Genomic DNA, 24,993 nt, shown 5'->3' on the forward strand with positions numbered 1-24,993 from the left:
TAACAGAAACCTCATATTGATTCGTGTGAAGGCGTTCGGCACGCAGGTGATACCTACATGCTGGGAGTCTGTTGATCAGATCTACGCCCCAGTGCATGTTAAACTGTGGATATCCTGTGCGTGGTCAGTCCGTTAACGCTTGGGCAGCTACTGTGGGAGCGAGTGCGTATAATCTCTGCAAAATTATTAGTGGGGGGGCTGGCAGGGGGTGGGGGTTGCCTTTGGGGTGTCGAAGCGGGTCCCGTGAATTGGGGATGGCGCAGTGTACAGTGTGAGCGAGTTAGCAGCCAAAGTTTGCAGAGCGCAGGCAGGAAAGTTCGCCGGAGAGGCGACCCGTGATCCCACTTCTTCTGTCATATTACCCACGGAGCTCTGGTGCAAACGCACGGACTGCAGACTTCAAATAACACGGACTTGCGTGCTGTTTCCTGGATGTTTCAGTGATTTTTTTTCTCCCCGCTCTTGAAAGATAACAGTTAACGGGTTGTTGGCTTCGCTGCGCGCTGTCGTTTCAATGGACTGCCGTCTATCTTATCATTCAGTGAGTAACTTGCTCTCAAATTGATTGCGTGATTTCCTGACCTGCAGATAAGTGTGGACCGTGAGCATGAGTTCACTCTTGACGTTATGCCATGTAGCCTAGTCTTGGGTGTTTAAAAACAATGAACTCCCCCCGTGACAAGGAACTGACACCCTTATCTCGGAAACACCGTCTCATGGCTGCAGCTATGCCCGGTGAGGACAGCCCATTGCCCGGTAACACTTCCAGGACTGATCGGAATGGATTAGGGGGACTTGTTCATTGTTTTATATGTGGAAGCGGAGTTACTCCAGGGAAGGAATTAAGGTTACAAGTGACGTACCAAAAAGAGAGGGTTCCCTTCTTCCCGTTTCTACAAAATCAGGAGCCAGCCCCGGGTGCGTGTGAAGTGAGCCCGGACGGACATGCGCTGGTGTGCGCTGTGTGCCACTGCTTTCTGACGGAGCAGTGGAACTCCTTCGAGCGTAGCAGGACGCCCATTGAGAAGCGCATGTACTGGTTGAAACGGCCCTACCAGTGCGACTCTCGGCGGGTCCCACAGGAGTGGAACATCTCATATGACCTGGAGAGGAGAATCAGTGTCAGCAGCCAGAACTACGACGGGGGCGCAGAGTCGGATTTCTCATCTTTTTCTGAAAACGAGAACATATCAGACCAGGAGATGGATTTGGTCGACAGAGCCGGTGTGGGCAAAGACAAGTGCCTGAGAGCATCTGGCAAATCGCCGAGAGACAGTAGCAGGAAAAACAATGTCATCAGTGTTAAAAACAGCCCAGATTCACAGCGGGCGGTCCGCTACCCTGTGGGCGTTTATGGGGCGCAGAGATCACCAAAAGCAGAGAGTGTTCAGCCGGCGAGGCGCGGTGCTAAAATTATGAATAATGTCTGTCAATCATCAGAATCTCTGGCAAAGCCCCAAGAGAGATTCCCCCGGCGATGCTATGACAGTCCTCTCTCTGACACACCTGTGCAAGACAACGGGGTCATTATGCGCAACAGGCGATGGCTGGAGGACGGGAATGTCAGACATGCGGAGCCGCGTCAGATCCAGCGTGTTGCCGACAGCGGCTGTGCTCCGTCCAGACATCCATCGCTGCTGTACCGAGGAACAGGCGAGGATCACACCAACGCTGCTGTCACCACCAAATGTAGCATAGCTGTTTCCAGGGAGAATGACTCTGACAACTCTGATGAAGATGAGATTAACATTACAAGTGATGATGACAGGGACATGTATGGCCCAACTACTCAGTTCAGACCCGCCAGAGACCTTTCAGCAAGAAAGAGTGCCCGGCTGCACAGCACTATGGATTCCAGGGCAGAGGAGTGTGTGTGCTATATCTGTGGCACTGGACTGAGGCATGATGGCCGTTTTAAAGTCAGTGTTCAGAAACAAGAGAGGGCACAGGGTGAGCCCTTCTTTCCCTTCCTGTGGCTTCACTCCCCTCCCCGCGGTGCGGTGCCTATCAGTCTGGCAGGTACAACCCTGGTTTGTGGCAGCTGCCACACCTCCCTCATGCAGCAGTGGCAGAGCTTCCAGCTTGCAGATGTGCCTGTTCTCCAGCGGCTCTATGTTGTCCCCCTCAACCAGACCACCAGTGCTGTCCGTCCTCCCCAGCTCACTCCTCAGGAGGGAAAACCCCCAGAGCCAATGGAGTGCTTACCTGAACCCAAGGCTTCCCATGAAGCCTGTTTCCTCTGTGGTCAGGAGTGTGAAGGAGATATGAGAGTTGCGTATGCACAGGCTGGGGTTGGCAAATCCCGCGGTGTGATGTATTTTCCCTTCATCAATATGCTGCCTTGCCCACCTAATGCCCAGGGGGTGAGTAATGGCCGTATACACTGCTGCCCACAGTGCCATTTAATCCTGGAGGAGATCTGGGGTGCATATCGACTCAGCCTCAGTGAAGACCTCATCACCTCTGTCAGCTCCTTCCTGGTCAGGTACCACGCTGCCATGGCCATTGAGGGGTCTGGACCAGCCCATTCCCAGACTGGTGTGGCCTCTCGCCCCGGCAGCTCCATGTCGGTGTGTTACCTGTGCGGAGCTGAGCTGTGTGCAGGCGGAGAATACCAGCTGCATGTCAACCCACCTGGACGGTGTGGGGAGAGGGAGCCCTTCTTCCCTTTTCTCACTGTCCACCCTCCTGCTCCCCGTGCCAAACCAGTTGATGCTACAGGCCTGGTGTCAGCTTGTAGCCTCTGCTATCATGACCTACATGCCCAGTGGGCCCTGCATGAGAGCAAGAGCCTGGGTCCCTCCACCCCATCTACCTCTAGCTTACACAATGCCAACCCCCAGCCGCCCAGCTCCCCCTGGGCCCGGCAGTACAGCTGTGAGGCTTTTGTTTGTTTCTTCTGCAGGCAGGAGCAGCGCAGGCAAGGTAGGCTGTGTGCTGTTACAGTGGCCAGGTTACCCGTGTTCCTGTATGCCCCTCGGAGCACACGCACACTCCTGGTGGATGATGGGAGGAGGCTGGTGATTGGCTCATGTGTGGAATGTAAGGCCATGGTGCAGGTGGGACAGAGAATGCAGCAGGACAGGGATAGGCTGCGACATGGAGCCTCAGACGGGGAGAGTAAAGAACCAGAATCAGCCTCGCCACAGTCTAGACATAAGGTAAGACCAAAGCAAACTGCCCAATACAACACACAGCCATATTCTTCTTTTCTCCTAGTGCTTTTAATTTCTTGGGTTCTTGAGCCTTGTTAAAATGGGACTCATCTGTCATTCTAGTACTGCATTTCCACAGGGCAGTACAGACTGTGTTTGCCCTAAGAGGTTCTCTGAGTCACGTGGCAAGCGAAGATTTTTACATTTTCGGGGGGATGGAAGCATACACAGCTTGGATGAACAATGATGAGACAAACATTTTCGTCATAATTCACTTCTATAAACGTCAGAGGAAAACTATGGGGATCTGAAGGCCAAGGCCATCCTTGTGTTTGCTGTGTGCATGTGTGTGTGAGTCTGTTTATTTGAGCAAGCCTGACTGAGTGTGTCTCAGCCAGTGCTGAACAGTTTGTTTTGCTTTGTGCATGTTGAGGATCTAGAAGAGTATTTCCAAGGAAGTTAGTATTTCTACCGTATAAATCACAACACAGATGCGAAACTAAATGCCAATCTGATGTATAGAACACACTCCCTCTAAAAGTATCAGCTGCATCAACACCAGGACTTCAAAAAGCCTGCAGGAATTTGGGCTGATTGTTTAGTGTTAAGTGTTTAATTTAAGTTTCTCTATGTTGAGCACTGATCTCAGTTTTGTAGTTCTGATTGCACTCCAGACTGGCAATTAATTACGCTCCTTTAATATTCAGTATAACCTAACACTCACGGATATATTGTTTTATCTGTCGAATTTTTTGTTAAAGTTTTATTTACATTGGCCAAAATCACAAACTTGTATTAGCGTGGAGATGAACAGACCCACTCTGTTGCTTTGCTCTGCTCGTCCTATCATGCTATTCAATCCTGTGAACAATTCATCATGTTCAAAATGGTTCAGGTAGATACCATTAACTGTCAGTTGAATTAACATTCAATCATTGGTTATTATTGATATTTTTTGTTAAATGGTGGAGTTGAAACATTCATATGTTGATGCATTTGCAATAACATATGATTAATGAGACCAAAATAATTTGTCATTGATAATTGATCCTTGTTGATGTCATGAGTTTCTGATCTCCCTGAAAGTGAGTAGCAAAGTATCACTCCCCCGATGCCCACACTCAGTGATGCAAAGACGCTGTGGCTCCAATTCTTCCCATATTTGGCAAATTTGGGAGTGATGTGTATTTGGCTCTGGAGACTGTGCACAGTACAACAACCGAGTGATGTGTTTTATTATTGTAATAATTGATATTCATATTCATGACAAAACACTGCGTATTAATGTTGTAATCAGTGATTTTGTCGAGTGACGACGCTTGCTTAGGTGGTCCAAATGGGCTGGCTCAGATAACAGAACATCTACATGCTTCCTCTGACAAGAGAACATTCTCTTATTCACTTTCTTGCCTGTTTCTTATTTTTGTCCGTCCCAAAAGATTTGTTTTTCCCCCCACTGCTATGTACAACAACACACGTAAAATTTATTTCATCCAGTGAAGTTGATAGCAGAACTCTGCTTTTCCAGATGATCAATTGCGGAGGGTGCAGGCTTGGAGCGGTGAGGCTGTATGGAGGACGAGTGCAGGGCCAGCAAGGATGCTGATGTGTTAATGAAGGTCTGAGGAGCATTTAGACAGCCAGTTGGCTTTGTGAGCCGTTCTGAACGGCGCTCTCATGCAAACAGACACTAACTGTCCGGGCATGCACGACACGTGAAGAACATCTGTGGATGCCATTCACACTCAGCAATCTCAATATGTTGCACACTCACACCAGCTGTCTGGAGCTGTCCATTTTCTCTCTGTCTCTTACAGAAGTGTTTGGAGTAACGCTGTTGCTGTTACTGTTATGATTGCCAAACTTAAGTCTTTATTATTTGTCTGCGTTAGTCCCAGATGAGCTCATTGCAGTCATATGTGAGGGGCTACTCCTGATATAGAGCATAATTATGGGACCGGGGTGTCGGGGCAGGCAGGGTTTCGGGTGATCATTTTGGACTGGGAGTGTTGCAGGTGGCACAGCCAGTTTTGGCCTAAGTGAGTCAGTGACCTCATGGCTGAGAAAGTGCCAGTGTGTGTTTCTGTGGGGAAGGGGAGTTGTGAAAGAGTTGCAGGGGAACAGGTGCTTTGTCCTCCAGTGTCATGCTATACACTTGAGAGGATCTGTCATCGCTGGGGTTTGGGCTGTCAGGAGGGGGTGCCCATCTGGTTCCCCTTAGTGCTTTGTGCGCCTGGTGGAGGGGGCCGTACAAAGATATACACATGCTCACATACAGCGCTCTATTCTATTCTATTCTATTCTATTCTATTCTATTCTATTCTGGGTTTCCATGTTGCACAGCAGTTTTCCTTAATATTCCCAAACACAAAGGTATAGAGCAGGATACAGCTCCAGAATTAAATTCATGTTTACTGTTTAGAATTCAGTGACATAACCACAACCAGGACAAGACAGAGACGTATTAAATCTGCAATTAAGGCTAGAATGAGTTCTCAATTTTTAGTCATTATGTTGCTCGCTGTAGTGTTAATATGATTGAACATGTATGAATGCTCATCCTGTGAAGTGTGAAAAGGATGGATGATGCTGTGCTGTCTGTTTTCCCTGCTCGGTAAGATGTGAATTAGCACATGAAATGAGATCTGCCACAGGACACTCTAGTAGTTGTTAGATGTAACACACACACACACACACAAACACACACGGACACACAAATATGTGATGGGTGGTTATCATGTTCTCTGTTCTTCTGCTGTGTGTTTAATTAGTATGTTGGACATGACCTTTGACAGGTGTTTAAGTATAGAGCAGCAGTCAGCGTCTGGGGAGGGGCAGCCGGTCAGCAGATCCTTCACTTGCACTCTTAGTAAAACAGATGTCTACTGATATGTAGTTGATTCATTAAAAGTATTGCAGGCATGTAGATGTGTTGTTTTAAATATTGTTTTAATCATGTTGCTGCTTGATGAGATGGCAGCAGGGTGGTATACTTGAAAGGGCCCTATGTGCTTAATTTCTGCTACACTCTGCACTTAAAGATGTGGAAGTAGTTTGTCTCTCACTCAAGCTGCATCGTGTATCTAAACACTTGCTTCCAAAGTCACCGGCTTATCAGCACAAATTCTTTCTGTCAGTATCACTCTGGCTGAACCCTCATATTAGATTCAGCTGAACTTTGGAGTGCGCTAAAGACGGGTATGGATTCTCTTATACTCGTCATAGTCAGAATATGGACTGGGTAAATCATTACAGCAGCTAATAACTCTTCTCAATGTACATATGGGGATGTATATTTTAAGTTGAAAAAATGTGAACCAATACTTCAAGGGATGACCATGCAGAATACTCTGCATCTGAAGATAAAATACACATTTGTGCAGGCAGAGTAAGGCATGGCTGTCTGGAGAAATACATTCATTTCAATTAAACTGTGTCCTTTTTGGCTCTGCACTGGATTAGTTAAAGAGCAAGCAATGAAGCTTCTGGGGAAACAAGGTGGCACCTTTTCCAAACCTCTTCATAAATTATTATTAATATTAATAGCAAATGATGTCAGTGATTTTCTTTAAATTTATTTGCTGGTGCAGTTTCTTTCTTATTATTTAATCTCTCACATCGCTGCACATTGTCAAAACGGTCAACTCAAATCAACTGCAAATTGCACAGGTTGGAAGTGCAAATATCATAAAAGGTAGCACAAATCTCAATCCTTGTAAGCACCGGGGGGTAGACCTGCATTTAAGTATTTTCAAGTGAAATTTAATATAGATATCACTTATGTCACTTTTTAAAACTTCAATGTAAAAAAGTAAGAATTGTAGACACAGAAAAATGAGAAAAGCAGGAACAAAAAGACGATGAAGAGATGATGGAATACTCAAATGTTTAGGCCCAAAGTAAACACATAATATCACAGTTATGTGTTTCTCAAACTGACTGGATACCGACACTGCATAACTCTGTTGTTGTAAGGACTGAGATTAAAGTTTATAGCTAATCCCACAGTCTGCCTAAGCGCTTGTACAAGGACATACAGGACTAAAACAGCAAATAAATCAATCATTAGTCAAGCTTTATGAAGATAAATACTACATAATTGCACGTAGACACAGAACACACAAACATACTAAACCTCTCTTACTCATACACACTCATATGCATGCAGATGTGTGATTATGGTGTGTGTGTCTGTATCCACACATGGATGTTTATCTTTGTATGGTGGTCTGCTGAGTGACTGTTTTGAGTGGATGATTATTGTTGACCTGTTAGAAGAGCAGAGACAGGCGTTGTGTATGTTGGTCTGTGTGTGTGTAAGAGAGGGGTGTGTGTGTGTTTGTGTGCGTGTGTATTCGCACTGCATGTGCTGTTGCGTTGCTTGGCTTGTGCATATGTGCATATTGTGTGGTCATGTGTGTTTGGAGTAAAAGGTTGAAAGACTGTGTTCTCAGTGCATGGCCCATATCCTGTAAAGGAGGTATTTGCTGTCACAGGAAAAACAAGCCAGTATCCTGACAGTGTCGCCAAGGAAGATTAATAGCGTAGTGAAAGAAGGAGTAAGGGCAAAATTACACATCAAATCTGGATGTGAAGTTGAAAAGGGAGAGGAAAAAAATTATCCTGAGTGAATTATTGGTAGAAGAAAAAGGAGAGAAAAGATGGGTGGGAGGCTGAGAGAAGGTGAGGGGGTTAATGGGATTTAAATTGCAGCCAGAGGAAAACAGAGGAAAAAGTCTCATTCTCATCAGTTCATCATAGAGGGAAATATTACAGGAGAGAGCCTTTTTTTAGCCCAGAAAGAGGATTTTTATTAAAAGTGTGTTAATTTGAGGCATGTGAGGTGGTGTGATCATAACATATGGTGTGAGCTGTCCTTGTGCGTGCCTGTCCGTATGAGTGTATGTGTGTGTTTAGTCAAAATTGCGTGTATCCTGTAAAGTTCCTGCAGCTGTGCTTCTCTTTTCTTTTCTCTTCTCTCTTCAGCAGTGGAGCCTAACAGACAGCCTTTCGTTTCACAGGGAATCCTGTGGTATCTGAGGGGCTTAATTTCAAAGCTGCTGGAGGTGGGTTTTGATTTAGCACTTAAAGCTTTAATCACCCTCTTCCCGCCAGCATCCCTCAGTGCTGCATTTTTGCCCATATCTGAATGGAGTGATCAGATCCTGTATGGGGCAGATGAGATGGAGGTTTTCCAATGTTTCATGCTTTGTTTCCCCTTTTATGTCTCAGCCCTGCAAAAACTTACCTATATACAAGCTTCCCCCAGAACTAGTTTGAGGGACACCACAACACTCCAGCCCTGTCCCTTAGCTCTCTGCTTTACCTCCTGCCTGCTGCATGTTGTATGTCCTGGCTAGTGTTTGACACTACAGGTCCTGACCTTTGTACACTTTACAATGTCAGAATCAGAATCAGAAATACTTTATTTATCCCTCATGAGAAATTGTTATGTTGCAGTGCTAATAATAATGTAACCCCCCATCTTCAAGATGTAAAAAATAAAAAAGATATATTACCCCATCAATAATAGACACTATATACATATTTAAATTTACATGACATTTACAGTACAGATTTAACAGAGGTCAGAGGTGGTGTTTGAGCTGTCCATGATGCAGCCTTTAATACATTTGAAAAGGGGAATTCTTTGATCTGGCGACAGTAACCTCATTTCAGTGCTGGCAGACAGTACATACATACAGTACATTCAATACCCATGCACGCCTACTATGCATGTGTGTAATGGATGAATTAAGAGAACTCGATATAGGACTCCCAGATGGCTTCCATTCATTCCAATGAAAGTTGCTCACACGGCGCATATGCCAAAAAGTCCTGTCTCGCCATACCTTCTTCACATCAGTTTCAGTTTCTGTGAACCTGCCCTGCAGACTTCACGGTGAAGTAATGTCAAACGTATAAAAAACAGCTTGCTTAAACCCTGGACTAGTTTTAGAAATAGATCCTTTCTTTGTTTAGTACAGTGTTTGGACACTGTGACAGATTGGCAGCAACGATGGTGCCATATCCAGGTCATTGATGCTGTATAAGAACAGGATCTTAGTTCAAGATGGTGCCGATTCATTTGAATGAAATTCGCTCACTCAGTGCCCAAGTCAAAAAAACAAAAAGAAAAAAAAAACTGTCTTCGTTCTCTGGTTTACTTTGTTGTGTTTCTCCTGCTGCTTGGCCCATATACTTTAAATTGGGATGATGTCAGACACATTAAAATAGTGTTGCTACACTCTGGGGAAGTTTGGCAAATGTTCAAAGTAAAAAAAGTGATAGCTGCTTGTTTACAGTCAGAGGTGTCCTGTCAATAGTTTTAGTTTTATCTCTTAGCAGTCTATGTGGGGAGAATGCTTTTTGATTTTTTGTTGCAGTGTTTTTTGTTGAGTGGCTGTTCTGTTTCCATTTCTGTTAATACATGACATGTGGACGTGGGCCAAGGTGTAATTAATGTGTGTATGTGTGATCGTATAGAGGCTATTTCATGTTTCAGCCACTATACTGTACAGCTCCTAAAGAACCCTCAACCAGCCACACAGGGAGAAGAGACTGAATTGTTGTGAAGTTGGCACATAATGCAGCCTTGCTAGCTACATAACACATTGTACATTGGTATTTTTTTGTTAACAATGTAAGAACCAGTAAATATACGTAGCTAGCTTTAAACTCGGCTTTCTACCAACAGATTAACATTGTTGTTATTAAGCACATTTTCCTTTAGTTTGTGGACATCTAGACTTACATTTACAGTTGTAATTGACTGAATTTTAAATGCAAGTGTTTAATTTATGATTGTTCGGAAAGTTTGATTAGACCTCCAGCTAAATATTTAGCATTAGTTAGTTAGCTTCTTCCACATAGCTGGAATCTTCATTTTTATATAGTTTGCTCTCGATGCAGGAAATGTCGACACTGACAGCCCGGGAGTGGTGGTCTGGCAGAGACTGAAAACACTGGCAGTCAGGTCAGAATTTGTTATACAGTTACAATGCCACTGGGAACCTCCAGGAGTTTACACAAATATTAAAGGTTAGAGGTTCCTATGCAGCTAATTTGTCATCCCTGCAAATATTTGATTAAGTATTAACCCAAAAGGCATAGGTTTTCTCCCAGTGATTTACTCTATAGGTTGGCAGTCCAACTGGATCCACAAATGCCAAACAGGATCATACCTGGCACTTTAATTTAAAAATCCCCTGGCAGGCGATTGACAGGAGGAAGCAGTGGAGTGCCAAAGAGGGAAGAAGAGAGTGATTGAATCAGGCAGTGTCAGAAGTTTCCTCACATCCTGTGTTGGTACAGAAAGGAATGTCAGTGAGTGCAAAGTGTGAATGACAATGTGGTAGCTCACTCTACTGTGAGAGAATAAGGCTATTGCACTGCTGCTTTTAGGTTGTTTTTGTTTCCTTTGAGTAAAAGGTGTCGTTGTCTTTGGGAGAGGCAGAGGGATTGAGAAAGAAGCTTGGCTTTTTGGGCTCCTCTAGGTCCAGACCTCCAAGCTAGTTTGTAGATGAGAGATGAAGCCATACTGACCTTTCAACCCCGCAGAGCCAAGGAGAGAGGGGATATTGATATGGGCTCAGCACTCGGGGGCAAGGTCAGCAAAGGTGATATGTCATATTAGAGGGAAGGGTCCTATATAGGATTTTGACACACCTGTTTAGCCTTTTGACCTCAAAAATTGACTTCAGTATAATATGGTCATACAGCCCTCATGATGTATTCAGCGCTTTGCTGGATGATGTTGCATTGCAGCAAAAGTTTTCTCTGGATCCCCCTGTGTTAGTGCCCCCGGGTCTCATTCAAAAAAATGAGGGGGCTACATTTTTTTTCATGCAGGGCTAAAGTCAGTCTAAATGTGGTCTCCATTGCAATGTATCAGATTGTTACAAGTTTATCTGTGTCATTTGTAGCTCACATACTGTGTTTATATGCACTGAATTGTCTACGAGAGGTATACACAAATGTCACCTCTCTCTCACACACATAATATCAAACACATAAGGTTTGATATGTTAGATAATCAAAGTGTGTGCAGAAGACAACATAATGTCATCCATCAGCTGATGTTGTGAAAGGCCAATGGATAGCAGGAGTATTTGGCTATGGGCGCCTTCACTTTGGCTGTGAATGTGGCAGACAGCAAAATGTTTAATGCCAGTGAAACAGATAGCTTTGATGATTTACCCTTCGTTGTGCCCACTAGTCTTGTCTCCATAAAATCTTAATGTCCAAATCTAGTTGAGTGGTTAGGGTGAAAATCTAAGAGAGAGGGCAATGCCCCTCTAAACCACTGAAACCCAGGACCATGCTGTGAACTGTTTCAAAATGTTTCTGTGGGTGCCAATTTGGCACCAGAATATGTGTATGCAATCAGCCAGTAAACTGTGTGTGAACTATTAAGCTGGGCTCCTGTGAGAACTGTCATTTGAGTGGAGCACAGTGTCAGTGTGTGTTTGTGTGTGTTTGTGTGATGTGTCCTATAGTCAGGGTCCTAAATGGGGTTTGTCAACAGGAGATGAGTGATGAGTACTTAGCTACTTCACTTTCATTGTTCTGAACAATGAAACCCCCCCCCCCACACACAATGGAATTTTACACATCAAAGTCTGTTTACAGGTCTTGGGGAATACTTCTGCTCATAAGAAAAAAAATAGTGTATTAAAAGCCTATTAAAAGGATAATTTTTCAGAGTTTCTGCTGCAGTGATATTAAACTCTTTTCTAAACCTGTCCACTAGAAGTTTGACAGTGTGAACAGTGTGCAATGGGAAGAAAAATGAGGGATACATTGTTACAATGATGCAGATTATAAGAGCCAACATTGCCAGTAAGCAGTGATGCATTTTTATGTTAAGTTATTATGGAAAATGTGACTTAGTAAATAGCAGAACATTTATGGCAACTGTGCTGGATGAAACCTTAAAAAAAAACAAACAAAACAAACAAAGCTCTTAGAGACTGGCAGTGTACTTTTTGGTAGAGACTAGATATTTTTAGGCCAGTCCACATCCTGAGGTTTGTCACAGACATTTTCAATACTGTACATCAGCTTTGTTGCAAATTCTGCTGTGTTGTTGCAGTGGATGGCATGGCAATTTGCCAGTGTGGAAGAGTGGTGATGCTGTTGTGCTGTACTGAGGCTTGGTTTTACAGTAGTAAACCTGGACTGACTGTGGTAATTATAGAGGACAGAATATAATATAAGTATAGCTCAGCCCTCTCTGCCAGCATGCCTTTGGCCATAACACACATTCACCCACAGTCATATAAATGAATACATTCACAGACATGCACTTACATACACACATACAGAGTGTAGCCTGGATCGTCATTTACATACAGAACAGCTGCAAGCATGTGTAAGTGTGTATGTTTGTGCGCACGTGTGTCTGCCAGGTGGTTGGGAGCACTGGCAGGTGTTTGCTCTTGTGCTGGCAAATGCAGCTGGATTGTGCCACAGCTGTGTAAATGTGCATGTCTGTGTATGTGTGTGTGTGTGTGTGGGGTTCTGCACCTGGACACAGCTGGAGTGTGTGGCAGCACAGTAGCTAATAGCAGAACTATTTCCTTGCCAGCGATTTAACATGTAACTTATGCTCTCAGCTGACTGGATATTATTCATTGCTATTAAGTGCTGCTCATTATCCTTGCTTTTTTTTACACCTCCCAAGTGTTGCTGAAGGTCTTTATGAATGTGATTCTTCCCCTTCATCTCCCACTTTGTTTCACTTTGCTCTTGTATCCCGCTCCCGCTCTCTTGTTTGCCCTCTGTTCTGCTGATACTTCTAATGGGGTGAAGAGAGGGAAGACTCTCGCCCTGCTGTCAGGACAACTGGGGATGTCAGATGGAGCCAAAATAGCCCCCTGTAGTGGACTAAATATACTACACACCCTCCTGCCTACGCTACACTCTGCACACAGACAACCACCGGCTCCGACTGGCCAGTCACTAGATAGCTTCACGCTCTTTCTGTCAGCCAACCAGAGGAGAGATAATGATTAGCGTTACTGGTGATCTTCTTGGAGCTTATTTTGGCTGAAGAAGACATTCCATCCTTGGTATTACTGTCTCTTCCCAAGTCCTGGCCTTGACACCCTCCACTCCCACCCCCACCCCCACATAGGCCATCCAGCCACCTGGTCTCTGGCATACTCAGCTTGTCCTGCCAGCTCGAGGACAGCTGGGGAAGAAAGAGACAGAGAGGGAGTTTTGGACTGAGCCTCCCATGAAGCTAGAGACTGTGATACTTCTGGAAGAATGCAGTTCAGACTATACAGTAGTCCTGACACGTGTAGTATTATGTGGTCTCTACACTGTGCGCTAAAAGTAGATCTTTTGGTCAGAAAGACAGTGGTGGACTTTACGACTTGTGCTAGTTGCTGTCATATATTGTACAGGAATTGTTAGGTATTGCCGGTTTAAAAAGCTGGCCGTAGTTGTCTCCCTGTGGATACTCTGTGAAAGTTGAATACTAGATGTTAACATTTGCCTCATGGTTAAGCCTTCATAATGCAGAGTGTCGTGCAAATAAAGAAAGGTAACCTAAACTTTAGCCAGGTCACGTAGACTTCAGTAGAGATGCTCTCACTGGCCAATCCATGAGTGGACACACACATAAACATAAACACACATGCGTGAGCACACACACACAAATGCACAGACATAGTCAGTCATACTGGGACTTTGTGAATAGTTTCCATGGGGGAGAGTCTCCCACACTGACATGACCATCCTATGAGTCAGAAATAAATTGTTACAGTTTCTCCATCTGTGTGACAGATAGATACCACAGATACTTCCCGAAGGCCTGTCATTATTTATTTGTTACTTTTTGCCTATTATCCCTTTCAAGTATGCCATTTGCACGGTTGAAATATTATTAATATTGATTTCATGTGGCTGTTTACCATTGCTGGCCATGTCTATGACTTATTGAAAGCATGCCAAACCTAATCCAAGGCTATGAGGCTGGCAGTATGCTAACATATGATTTGCCAGCTTGGTCAGTGGCATTTCCCACATGCCCAAAAGTTGTGTGTGCAATGTGGACCAATGTGCTGTGCAGAGCACAGCCTCAAGCCCACAGTGAAATAGTGAAAGCGGTAAGCCACCAGCGTAGATTTAACCTGTTGCAAATGATCTCCAAACTACTTGGAGTACAACTGCAGTGTTACTGACTGTATGCGGGGCTGTATCAAGATTTGTTGGCAAGTTTATAGAGACAGGATATGTCTTAACCTGACCCTTAACGTATAGTATTGAAAAAGACGACAAAATATCATGTTAGAGGAGCTTTTACCTTGGACATTATGAAGTGAATAATAGGATGTTAAAATCTATTGTTTCCTCCCTGATTATAAAATGCTTAATGTTATTAAAGCCCACAGAGACTAAGGGGTTCTAGATGTTTTTATGTTCCTCTCTTCTACAGGGGGCTGTAAAAATAGCACTTGGCTCGAGTTAGGTGTCAGAGGCCTTCTCCTCTCTCCTTTCTTTCCTTTTCTTCTCCCAGCTCTGTCTTCTGTCCATCTCTCTCCTTCTCTCCCCTGTCCCCCCATCACCTCAGTCCTCTTCTTTCTTTCTTCACACCCCCCCACCCCCCTTTCCCTGTTTTTCCCTTTCTCCCCCCCCCCCTCCTCTTCATCTCTCCCTGTGGTATTAGTGGGGCCACATGTTGCTGGCCTCTCCTGGTGGTGTGAGCCCCATGGCAGGCCCTGGCTCCAGGCTGACGCGTAGCTCGGTGTGTGTGTGTGTGTGTGTGTGTGTGGATGAGAGGGAGACCGTAATGTGTGCTTACATGCCTACGAGTGAACGTGTGTGTGTGCGTGTGTGTGTGTGTGAGGCCGCTAACACAGTAACCTGATAGTGGTGCGGCTGAGCAGTACAGAGCGGAGCAGTGCTGTGATTTATCCCGCGGGCTCAGCAGATGGCTGCAACAGGAGTTTGTTTAAGTTTGCTTCAGAGCCGGGCAAGCAGCCAGGAGCATAGAAAGGGCCTGCCAGAAAAATGTTCACTGACTCTGGATGCCTAACCACACTACTCCCCCTCTCTTCTCCCTTATGCCTTCCCCTAACCCCTCACAGTCCCCTCAGTCCAACACACACACATACACACACATGCTCACATGCTCTTGCAGACTTTCTGTCGCTACTCTCCTTTTACCCCTCTCTAATTTCTCTCTTTCCTCCCATCTGCTTCACACACATGCTTACACACACACAAACACACACACACACACACACACACACACACACACACACACACACACGAGTTTGTGCACGCTTGTCTGTTCTTTTGGCAACATCCTTGATGCAGACATGATCTCACACCTCAGGAGGGGGCATTAAAGACTGTCCATTGTGGTGGGGGTCTTCTGAACACAACCATATGACCAACGCTTTGCTGCCTCTCATACTGGAAAAGAGAGGGTTTTCTGCAGCATTAACACAAACAGAGAAATAGAGTCCAGTTGGGTTTTGATGTGCGTGCATTACCTTTCCCTCTCTCGCTCCGGTTCAAGCTCTTGGCCTCTGTTTTTGAAGGTGATGACAGGTCCTGTCACATCGCTTCAGGTCACTCAGGTGATAACTCTTGACCTCACTCTCCACACATCAGCCTTGCTTTTTCTGCTTTATCTCTCTCTGCTCCGTTCCTTGTCTTTTCCTCTTCTCCATATAAGAATTCCTCTTCTAGACACAAAGTTCAGCAACAATTCAAAGTCACTATATCTAAATCAGACGCAACAGCAGACATCAAAGCAGACAGACAGACAGACACCGGGTAGTGAATGACTTTTTTTTAGACTGACTTGGTTTGCAGAGGCTGGGAAAAGTTTTTTATTGACATATATAGTCAGGTACAGAAGTTTGATTAACTGCTGGAAACTTGGAGTCAGCAATTTTATGTGCTAATTTTTCAGAGTTTACTTTTGGTTTTTATACTTCACCAACAACACAATCGAATGGATGTCAAATCTTGCTCTGCATAGTTAGTGGTGTTCACTGTAATGTTTTAATCCATTGTGCTAAGAAATGTTAAATCATATGTTTGTATCAAAAATAAAATATCTGAGTGTTCAAACTCCCATACAGTGTCTTATACTAGACCAGCGGTATTAGTTGTATGTTTGCATTGCAATTAGGTATTTGTAATGAGCATTTTGATGCAGGAGCATTTTGTTTATGTGTTCACATGCCTACATACTGTGTGTAGAATGCCTTACTTTCTTACTCCATGAGTCTATCAGGGTTAAATCTATAAAGAATAATTATTATTAAGAATGAATTATTAATTAAATCAACTGTGATGCCATATGACTGTATGAATATCTGAGTCAGTCTATTCCCAGACATCGTTATTTTTTAAATTTAGGATTCTTAAAGGTTACAATCAAGCCATGACAAAACTTCGGCCAGGTGTAAAAGGGCTTGAATGTAAAGATGCATATGAATGTGTTGTATAATGAAATGGTTCTGGGTGTTTTGTCATTTTGTGACAGTATTGTCATAACAAATTACTCTGAACCTCAAGAAAAACATACACATCCATACACACACAGGTTCCTTAATTTCTCTCTTTCTCCTCTTAGAAATGTTTTTTTATGTCATGTTCTTATATCTCCTTACTTTTCTCCGTGGACCCATTTATTGAGATATTTCTGTCCTCCAGTTCACCCATGGTTACATCCAACAGGTTTCTTTCTCTCTGTGCCATATGTATTTGATCACTGTTTCTGTTTTAGTTTCTCAGTTTCTTTCTCACCCTGTCCCCTAAGTCAGTAATATTGGTATTATTATATGAGAGAGAAGAAAGAAGGTCAATATTATGGACTTCAGCTGTGCAGTCACTTAATCTACACATAAACTATGGAAGGAGGAGACATCCTCTTGTGCGTGTATATGTATGATTAATCTGTGTATGCATGTATAACTAATTATGGAGGCTGTCAGGAACATTGTGCTTTGGCCCAGACCTTTATTTCCTCTAAAGCAACATAAGTCATCCCTACCGCCTGTTGTGCTTTCAGGTCAGAGACATTTCAATGTTATCTATGTTGTATAAGCCTTTAAGAGTTTGTTAAGGACATGAGTGATATGTTGGAGTTCCTGGGGGTATCACATGCATACAGAACTTTAATCAGCTTTCTTGCAAGCTTTAAATGTGCATGATAACACAGTAGTCCTCATAGTTTTCAGTGTTTCCAAATGCCAGGGGATCTACTGTTAAGTGTTGTTGCAGTTACCAGCTTTGGTTTTTACTTGAAAAACCGTAATCAGGAGCAGAAAAAGATGTCAGGACACGATAATAATACAATGTTGAAAAATACAGGGATGTCAGCTGATTATTCATTTGCACTATTTAGGCTGTTGATGCTACAGTTTTATACGGTTTTTAAGATGTTCATGTGATATGTTTCTTCAAGTAACAACAAAAAAAAAAAATATTTGGGAACATGAACTAGTTCATTTTAATCTATTCAACAACAAAATACCCATCTCATACCATCTACACAGTTTGACAAGTTTTGACAATTAAATTAAACAAGTTTTAGCTTATTTTTTTAGCTGGCAGTCAGCAGTAACTTTAAAGAGACACAGCATCTATAGTATGGCATCTTTGTCCTGGTTCCTATAGGAACAGGAGCTAGGTCAGTTCATTAATTGAAAATGCTACTACAATCAACACTTATTATTCCTGTGATGTTTGAGGAGACCTTTGCGTATGACACCTCCACTCTGCTATTGCACATGTTTTTTTGAAAAACTCTTCAAATGCAGACGCGTTACATATCAAACAGAAAGGAGAGAGACAAAGAAGAGAGAATTCTTTCTTAGGCTTCATATCTGCCTGCAGCTCTGCTCCTTGATACCCTCAGAGGAGTGGAAGTGAGTGGGTCACAGGTCAGTTAGCTTAGCAGCCCACTATTGAATATTTATCTGTCAAGGTTACACTCAGTTGACACAAATGTGCCAGAATCTGCCAGAATTATTACCTGATGAGTGCTTGTGTCCACTCATTACCTTCATATGCTATTCTTTATATACTGTAGTATATGTCCATACATTAAAGACAGGTAGTATATTAGAAATATTAGAGGTATTTCAGCATCCTTCACTGCTGTCACAACATTTTCACCAGAAGTCAAAGCAGGTTTCTGAAATATTTTAACTTCTTGTTTTTTTCATATTTTTTTTGATTCCATTAGCTTTTCAGTTATACTACTTGCAAATTTGATTTCACAGCATTAAGGTCTAAGCCATCTCCACACTGCAAGGAATAAAATGTCCTGAAGTCTTTCATTATTTATCTATTATTTTGTTAGCCTAAAACTAGTGAAATACTGGCACCAGCTCATAGAATTCCTACTATGTGTAAGTCTGGAGTTATAGCATATAAACTCTATGCAGACTTCTGAATTAAATACAATGCACATGATCTCTGTGTTTTCATTGGTAGCCACAATGGTCCTGACTGAAATATGTAAAACATGCCACTTTTTTGCAATGTAATTTGGAATTATATGACTGTATCTAAAGATAATTAGCCATAGATTACTAACTAAATCAGCTCTCAGTTTATGTTCTTTCTGATTTGCAAATAACCAATATTTCTTTTATAAAGTGATTTGATTCTTATTTCTGTGTAAATCAGGTGCTATTTGAATTCTCATAAAACAGATTGGAGAATTCATACTTAATCTGTGACCACAGGTACCCATCCTGGTGCTGAGGGATCAAATACAAAACAACCTTTTTCATGAAGGTGTTTTGCATGAATTTTTTTTTTGTTACAGCAATTGGAACAAACTGGAAACCAATATAGGTGTGTTTTTAAAATCAAGGTAGTAACTGTGTTAAATGCATGTAGCTATGAAAACATCGTATCTGTAATAGTAATTCCAGTCAGATATTGTATCCTTTTATAACCCCATAACTTGATCTGTGAGATTCATCAGCAATCCTAGCAGTCTTTTACCATACGTGTTTTTTTTTTTTAACTATACAGTGTGTCATTTTTGATCTCCAATCCAATGAGTCTCAAATCCAGTCCTCAGAGAACACAGTGTGATACGCAAAAACATATGGTTCTGTGTGGATTGTGGATCTGTAAGGGAATGACATTCATAAGATATTATAACCCATGTCCTCACTGTACTGTGTATATGATAATACTGTGTGTTTGGACTGGGCCAGATGTTTTTTTTTGTCCACCTGTTGGTTTGCCTGAGGAGAGCAGTAAGCACAGCAATTTCTACAAACCAGAACCCCAGACAGACTGACGCTGGCTGGGCAGCGATCAGGCGCTGTTTGACTTCCACTCAATATGGAACATGTGTTCTTAGTGTTGGATTGATAGCAGGCTTTGGATGGGTTCCCACGCTGCGCAGCTCCACAGGTGTCAGAGTTGTTCAGTATTGTGTATAAGGTCGTGATTGTGTGAGAAAGACAGGGTGAGCTTTCATGTTTGTTTGCACATACATGTGAGAGCATTTTCAGTGCTGGAGCATCTTAAGTGTGATTATCTGTCAGTGTGTGTCGGTCAAAGCTGTCTTTCTCTTGTTGTTTTCCTGAACCGGGCTGAGTCAGTGTGCATTGAGTCTGAGCTGCTTTTATGGGGTGTTGCTGAGCCGGTCAGTGGCCTGAGCCTGCATGCATGGCTGTGGTCCTGTTGGATCTCTGTGATAGGCTGTTAAAATGACTGACAGCTCTGCTTTACAAGCTGCTATACATCAACCTGTAGACCTGTTGCAACAGTGGGAACACAGACTCATTTGTGTTTGAGTATGTGTGTGCCTGGATGCGTGTGTGTGTGTGTGTGCGCGTATGAGAGTAGTGGGGGTCAGCATGGAGCAGAAACAGGGCCTGTCGCTGAATGATAAGGCCTGCTGACCTTCTAACCTGTAGCTCGCTGTGACGAGGTCATCTCAAATTACACCTAGCCAAATGTTCCCTGTCTGCTAGCGTTAAAACAGGAAGGTCTAACCTCTGGAACAGAAACCTTTTCTAGTCTGGTGATGGATGATGGTCCTCTGTCCAACCTTATGTTCAACAAACAGACAAATGGACAAACACACAGTGTTGGCCAGGGAATCAGAGGGTACTCATGATATCATATTATGACAATATTTTGCTCACGATAACAATGGTATTACAGTGCATGTCCCTGTTTAACTTAAGGAGAAGTTCCTAAAAATAGACGTAATTGGCAAAATCATACATCATATACTATATTTATGTACTGCGTTATGAGGTGCTTTCTGTTTCATAGAGGTTTATAGAAAACAGAAACGTACAGTACAGTGTATACAAGCGTTGAATAGAGGCAAAGGCTACATGCCAGATGTGTGAAGGAAAAGCAGGAAACACCTCTGCCTTAAAACACAACAGAACATTGTGGTACACAGTTCTTGTCCTGTAGCATAATATATTGCAATATTTATGGTCGGTCTCATCACTAACCTGGTACACCAGCCAGACACTGAATTCCCAAATAATTTTCCCAGCTGTAAGCTTCTTTGGGTAAAAAAAAAACCCCTTCCAAATTAAAATAAAGTAAAAAAAAAAAAAATGTTATGACATTTCCTCCATCAACCATTCTGCCACTGACTGATCATTTGTGTAAATGCGGTGTATGAAAAGGAGGTATGGGTGAGAGCAGGGTTCCTGTGTGTGTGGTATCGCGTGGCCCAGCCCTGAGGTAAATATTTGAAGACTGCAGGCACCATTAGGAGAGGGTCTGTCTTTGATGGGCTGATTTTCGTGTGAGGCCGAGGATGACGTCAGCTTTACCTCAGAGGACCACGGAGAGACAGCCAAGAAGACTGTGTGTGTGTGTGTGTGTGTGTGCGCGCGCGTGTGCATGTACGTAGTACAGTAAGTGTATCACACACAATAGCAAAATCTTTTCATTCAGAACAGAAGTAAACTACTAAACTCTGTGTTTATTGGAAGTTAAATTACCCACCCCTTTGCTTGTGATATCCCCTCAATTACGTTTCCTCCACTGTGGCACCTGGATTTCTGCTCAGTGACAGACGCATGCTTCCAATACACCAATAGCATCAGAAGTTTATATTTGTGAGGAACAGTGGTTTCGATTACTTCTGGATCTTTTTGCTCACTGATTTTCTTTTTGTATCCCATGAACAACTGGCGGGAGTAGAACCTTCACCCAAGCTGCCAAGGCTCCTCAATCCAATTCTTGATCTCTCTTTTTATCTCTTAGTTTCTCCCTCCTTTATTCTCATTCTTAATTTTAAATCTTCCTCCTCCTTCTCATTCCTCACCTCCTCTGTCTCTCTTTCAGTACAGAGCAAGCCAATCTTTTCTGGCGCCAATGACGCTTCTTTACTTTTCCCTCTGGAGGAGTCGGATTTATTGGTCCAATGTTTATTTATATAACAAATTTTAGTTTAGTATTTAATTTAAGTTCATTACTTATGTATTGACAATGGCAGAGTGGCTTTTTTATGTTCACTGGTAAAAGGTAGTCAGTGGCGTGAAATGCACAGCAGGAGAACTGGGTACAAAGCGTGTGTTTATAGTTGTGTGTGTGCATGCACTTGCGCGTGTGTCGGTGTGTGCATGTTGGTGCACAATCCAAGCACAGATGTTCTCAAAGGCCCCAGTTTTTAGGCAGCAGTTCTCCCTCTTCCCTTGCAGAAAAAGGGAAGTGTCTAATAAAAGGTGGGTGTATGAGACGGGGTGAGTCATACACACACACGCACAGAAAGAGAGAGAGAGAGTCGGCCTCCCTCAATCTCTCTGAGCTTGTGTGAGCGAGAGAGGGAGTGAGTGAGTGAGTGAGAGAGCGAGGCAGGAAGCAGGGAGGGAGGCTGTGCCAAGCTAGAGCTGAATTCCTGCCAAGAGTCTACTTGTTTGCTCGTCTGGCTGGAGCCAGAGGCTGACCTTATTAGCTAGGAGGGCAGCCGTCTTATTAAAACACATCTGGCGCTCAGGGAGCCCAAATAGTCCTCATATTGTCTTCCTGCTTGCTCCTGACCTTGCGTTACCTAGCAGGAATGCTGACAAGGGCTTCACGCATCTGTTGAGAGTTTCACCAGGGTCTTTCTCCCCCTTCTTCCCTCCCCCCTCCCCTCCTTTCCACCCTTGCTGTCTTTACTGGCGCCTGCACGGTAGCTCTGTGGGACCTATTTTTCTTCCTACCCCTTTTTCCCTTTCCACAAAACCACCCCTGAACACAACCACCACTTTTCGGCGCAGTGTCCTGGTACCCCCCATGGACAGATTTTTTTTTTCCTACCAGCTTGTTGTGTAGGTATGTCACAGTACCACAGTTTTAGTAGTTGGTTCCAATACCATTGAAATTCCATGATGCTCAATAAATTCAATACCACAGCAAAAAACAGAAAACGACAGACTGCTGCACACATAGTGTACTAACATACACACACACACAAACACACACACATACACGTACACGCGCACACACATCCGCACACCGCCATTTAGTCAGTGTGCAAGCAGTAGTTAAAATTTACTAACAAGGTGACAGAGCCATGGTGAGCGTTAGAGGATAAGGACTGAAAGATAATGAAGACAGCCTCCTCATGTTGTGTCACACAGCTCACGTTATGTTAGGTGTTGCTGTGTTGGCTCATGACATCCCTATTGCTGTGTGGATGCAAGTATTCCTGTGTGTGTTTGTTTTATGAGGGGCTGCAACCTGGTCCTGTTTAAATAGCTCTTTGCTGGTTATTTTAAAGTGTGAATGGTGCCATGTCCTGGGGCTGCTACCTACTCTTTACTCTCTGTTTGGAGAGGGGAGAGAGTTTTTTTTTTTAATAGTATTTACAGTTTCTTACAAGAGAGTAGGAAGAGTGTAGGTAGGGACACAGAGACTCAAGCTGTTACTGCACAGGAACCAGATGCCAGCAGGCTTCACAATGGATACACTCTAATCACATGGAGTCTGTGTGCTGTGTTCACTTTGTACACAATGCAAAGAAAGACTTGTGCTAGTTTTCGTGGTGGGGCCACTCCAGACTTGACTCAAGTCAAAGCATATTTTTTGGCTGTGTCAGATGTTCATTGTGAGAGCTCTGCCTTGATGATCCTTGCAGCAAAGGTCTAGGTGGACGGCTGCTCACTGGCCTGGAAACAACACTATCATTACCAGACTTAACACCTGTAAGTACCTCTAAGCTGCTGCAGATGGAAGTGAAGTGCTCCACTTTACACACCACTGTTACAGTCACTGATTTTTCTCCCCCACACCTGCAGTAGTTTCCTCCCGTCTCCAGTATGTAATCCCTTTGACTTGTTCCATTGTGTAAAGTTTGTCTGTTTGTTGGTCCTGTTCCCATGCTTTGCAGCATGCTCAATTTGTCTCTGTGCTGCACTGGTAACTGTTCCCTCAGCATCCCCTGGTTTGAGGTCAGATTCTACTTCAACTCTACCCCAGATGCCCCCCCTGACCCTGGCCCCTTAAGCACACATCAGACCTCCCAAAAGCCAGGTCACTACCTATTACACCCTCAATCCCCTACTCCCTGTCTCCTCTCCTGTCTTCTGGACATGAGCTGTGGGTTGGCCTGTTGATTTTTCTTGTTTTGAAATCGTGGGAGATTACAAAGCCTTTAAATAGATGAATATGAGTGATATCAGTTTCCATGAGCAAACAATGTGTGTTTACAGGGACATTTTCTGAGCTGAACATCTGTTTGCTGATGCAGTCTGGACTCACTCATCTTACATCTCACTCATAACATCACTCATTCTCCTTCTCTCTCTCTCTCCTCTCTCCATCCTCTGGACATCTTGTTTTCTTTTTCATCTGTCTGGTGTGTTTGTGGAAAAACAATGCTTTTGTGCATGATGAAGCACACGTGTGGTTTTGCTCAGTCTCCGCACCCAGCAGCTCTGCGTATGTCTTCATTTTTCCTCAGACTACCTCTCTTGTTCCCAGCGTAACACCACAGCAAGTGATGTCATTTGCAAACATACGTATGATGATTCACATCTTACAGTCCTTTATCTTCTCAGCCTTTCTTTTCTCTCCGCCAGGTGCCACTATGACTCACTTTTTTTTTTTTGCTGTTTGCATGTGTGTTTTTGTCTGTTCTCTGATACAGAACAGAGCAGCCACCGCTGGGGATCTGCGTTTAGTTTACACACACAAACACACACATACACACACATGCTTGCCTGCTCTCCAACCTCTGTTCACTCATGACCTGCAAAAGCTCTGTCGCCAACTGGATGCTCTGCCCTGACTGGCTGCCAGCACATTTTGTGTTACTAACATCAATGAGCCTGGAGTTGACGACACACACACACACACACACACACACACACACACACACACACACACACACACACACACAGAAGTGAGCAGTAAACATGATTCCTGACAATGAGAAGTCAGGAAATTGACATGTACAGACAGATAGAACAGCACTATATACTGTCACTATCAAGTGTAGCTGGTAAAGTAATTAGAGGTCTTGGCCAAGTCTGACCACCAACTCTTTCATCTCCCCCATTTAACACACACACACACACACACACACAGAGAGAGAGAGAAAGAGAGAGAGGGAGCCCAAGGTCTATGGTAAAAGCTTCATTTTATTTGCTCCAGGGCCGTTAGTGAATTTTATTGGCTCCAAATCTTTTTACGCTCATCTCAGCTGCTGTGTTTGCTCAGTGCACGTGTGTAGCAGCACATACATGCACCATGCTCAGCCTGAACGCGTGGACAAGAGAGAGAGAGAGAGAGAGAGAGAAAGACCAATATAGAGAGAAAGAGGGCTAGAGAGAGAGAGTTGACCGGACAGACCCTGCATCCTCTGGGGAGATTCCTG

General features: G+C 43.6%; 1 protein-coding gene across 1 annotated transcript in view; it reads left to right on the forward strand.

Annotated features, from left to right (window-relative positions):
- Positions 1–246: 246 nt before the first annotated feature.
- gse1b (Gse1 coiled-coil protein b) overlaps positions 247–24,993 on the forward strand; it is a 165,921-nt gene continuing 141,174 nt past the window's right edge. The window contains exon 1 of the mRNA XM_071488246.1: positions 247–3,161. Coding sequence (XP_071344347.1) covers positions 663–3,161 — 2,499 coding nt within the window. The 5' untranslated portion in view covers positions 247–662. The remainder of the gene's footprint in view (positions 3,162–24,993) is intronic.

The sequence above is a fragment of the Trachinotus anak genome, unplaced genomic scaffold, assembly GCF_046630095.1.
Source record: "Trachinotus anak isolate AG129_WGS33_773 ecotype Australia unplaced genomic scaffold, CSIRO_AGI_Tana_v1 ptg000011l, whole genome shotgun sequence".
Taxonomy (NCBI): Eukaryota; Metazoa; Chordata; class Actinopteri; order Carangiformes; family Carangidae; genus Trachinotus; species Trachinotus anak.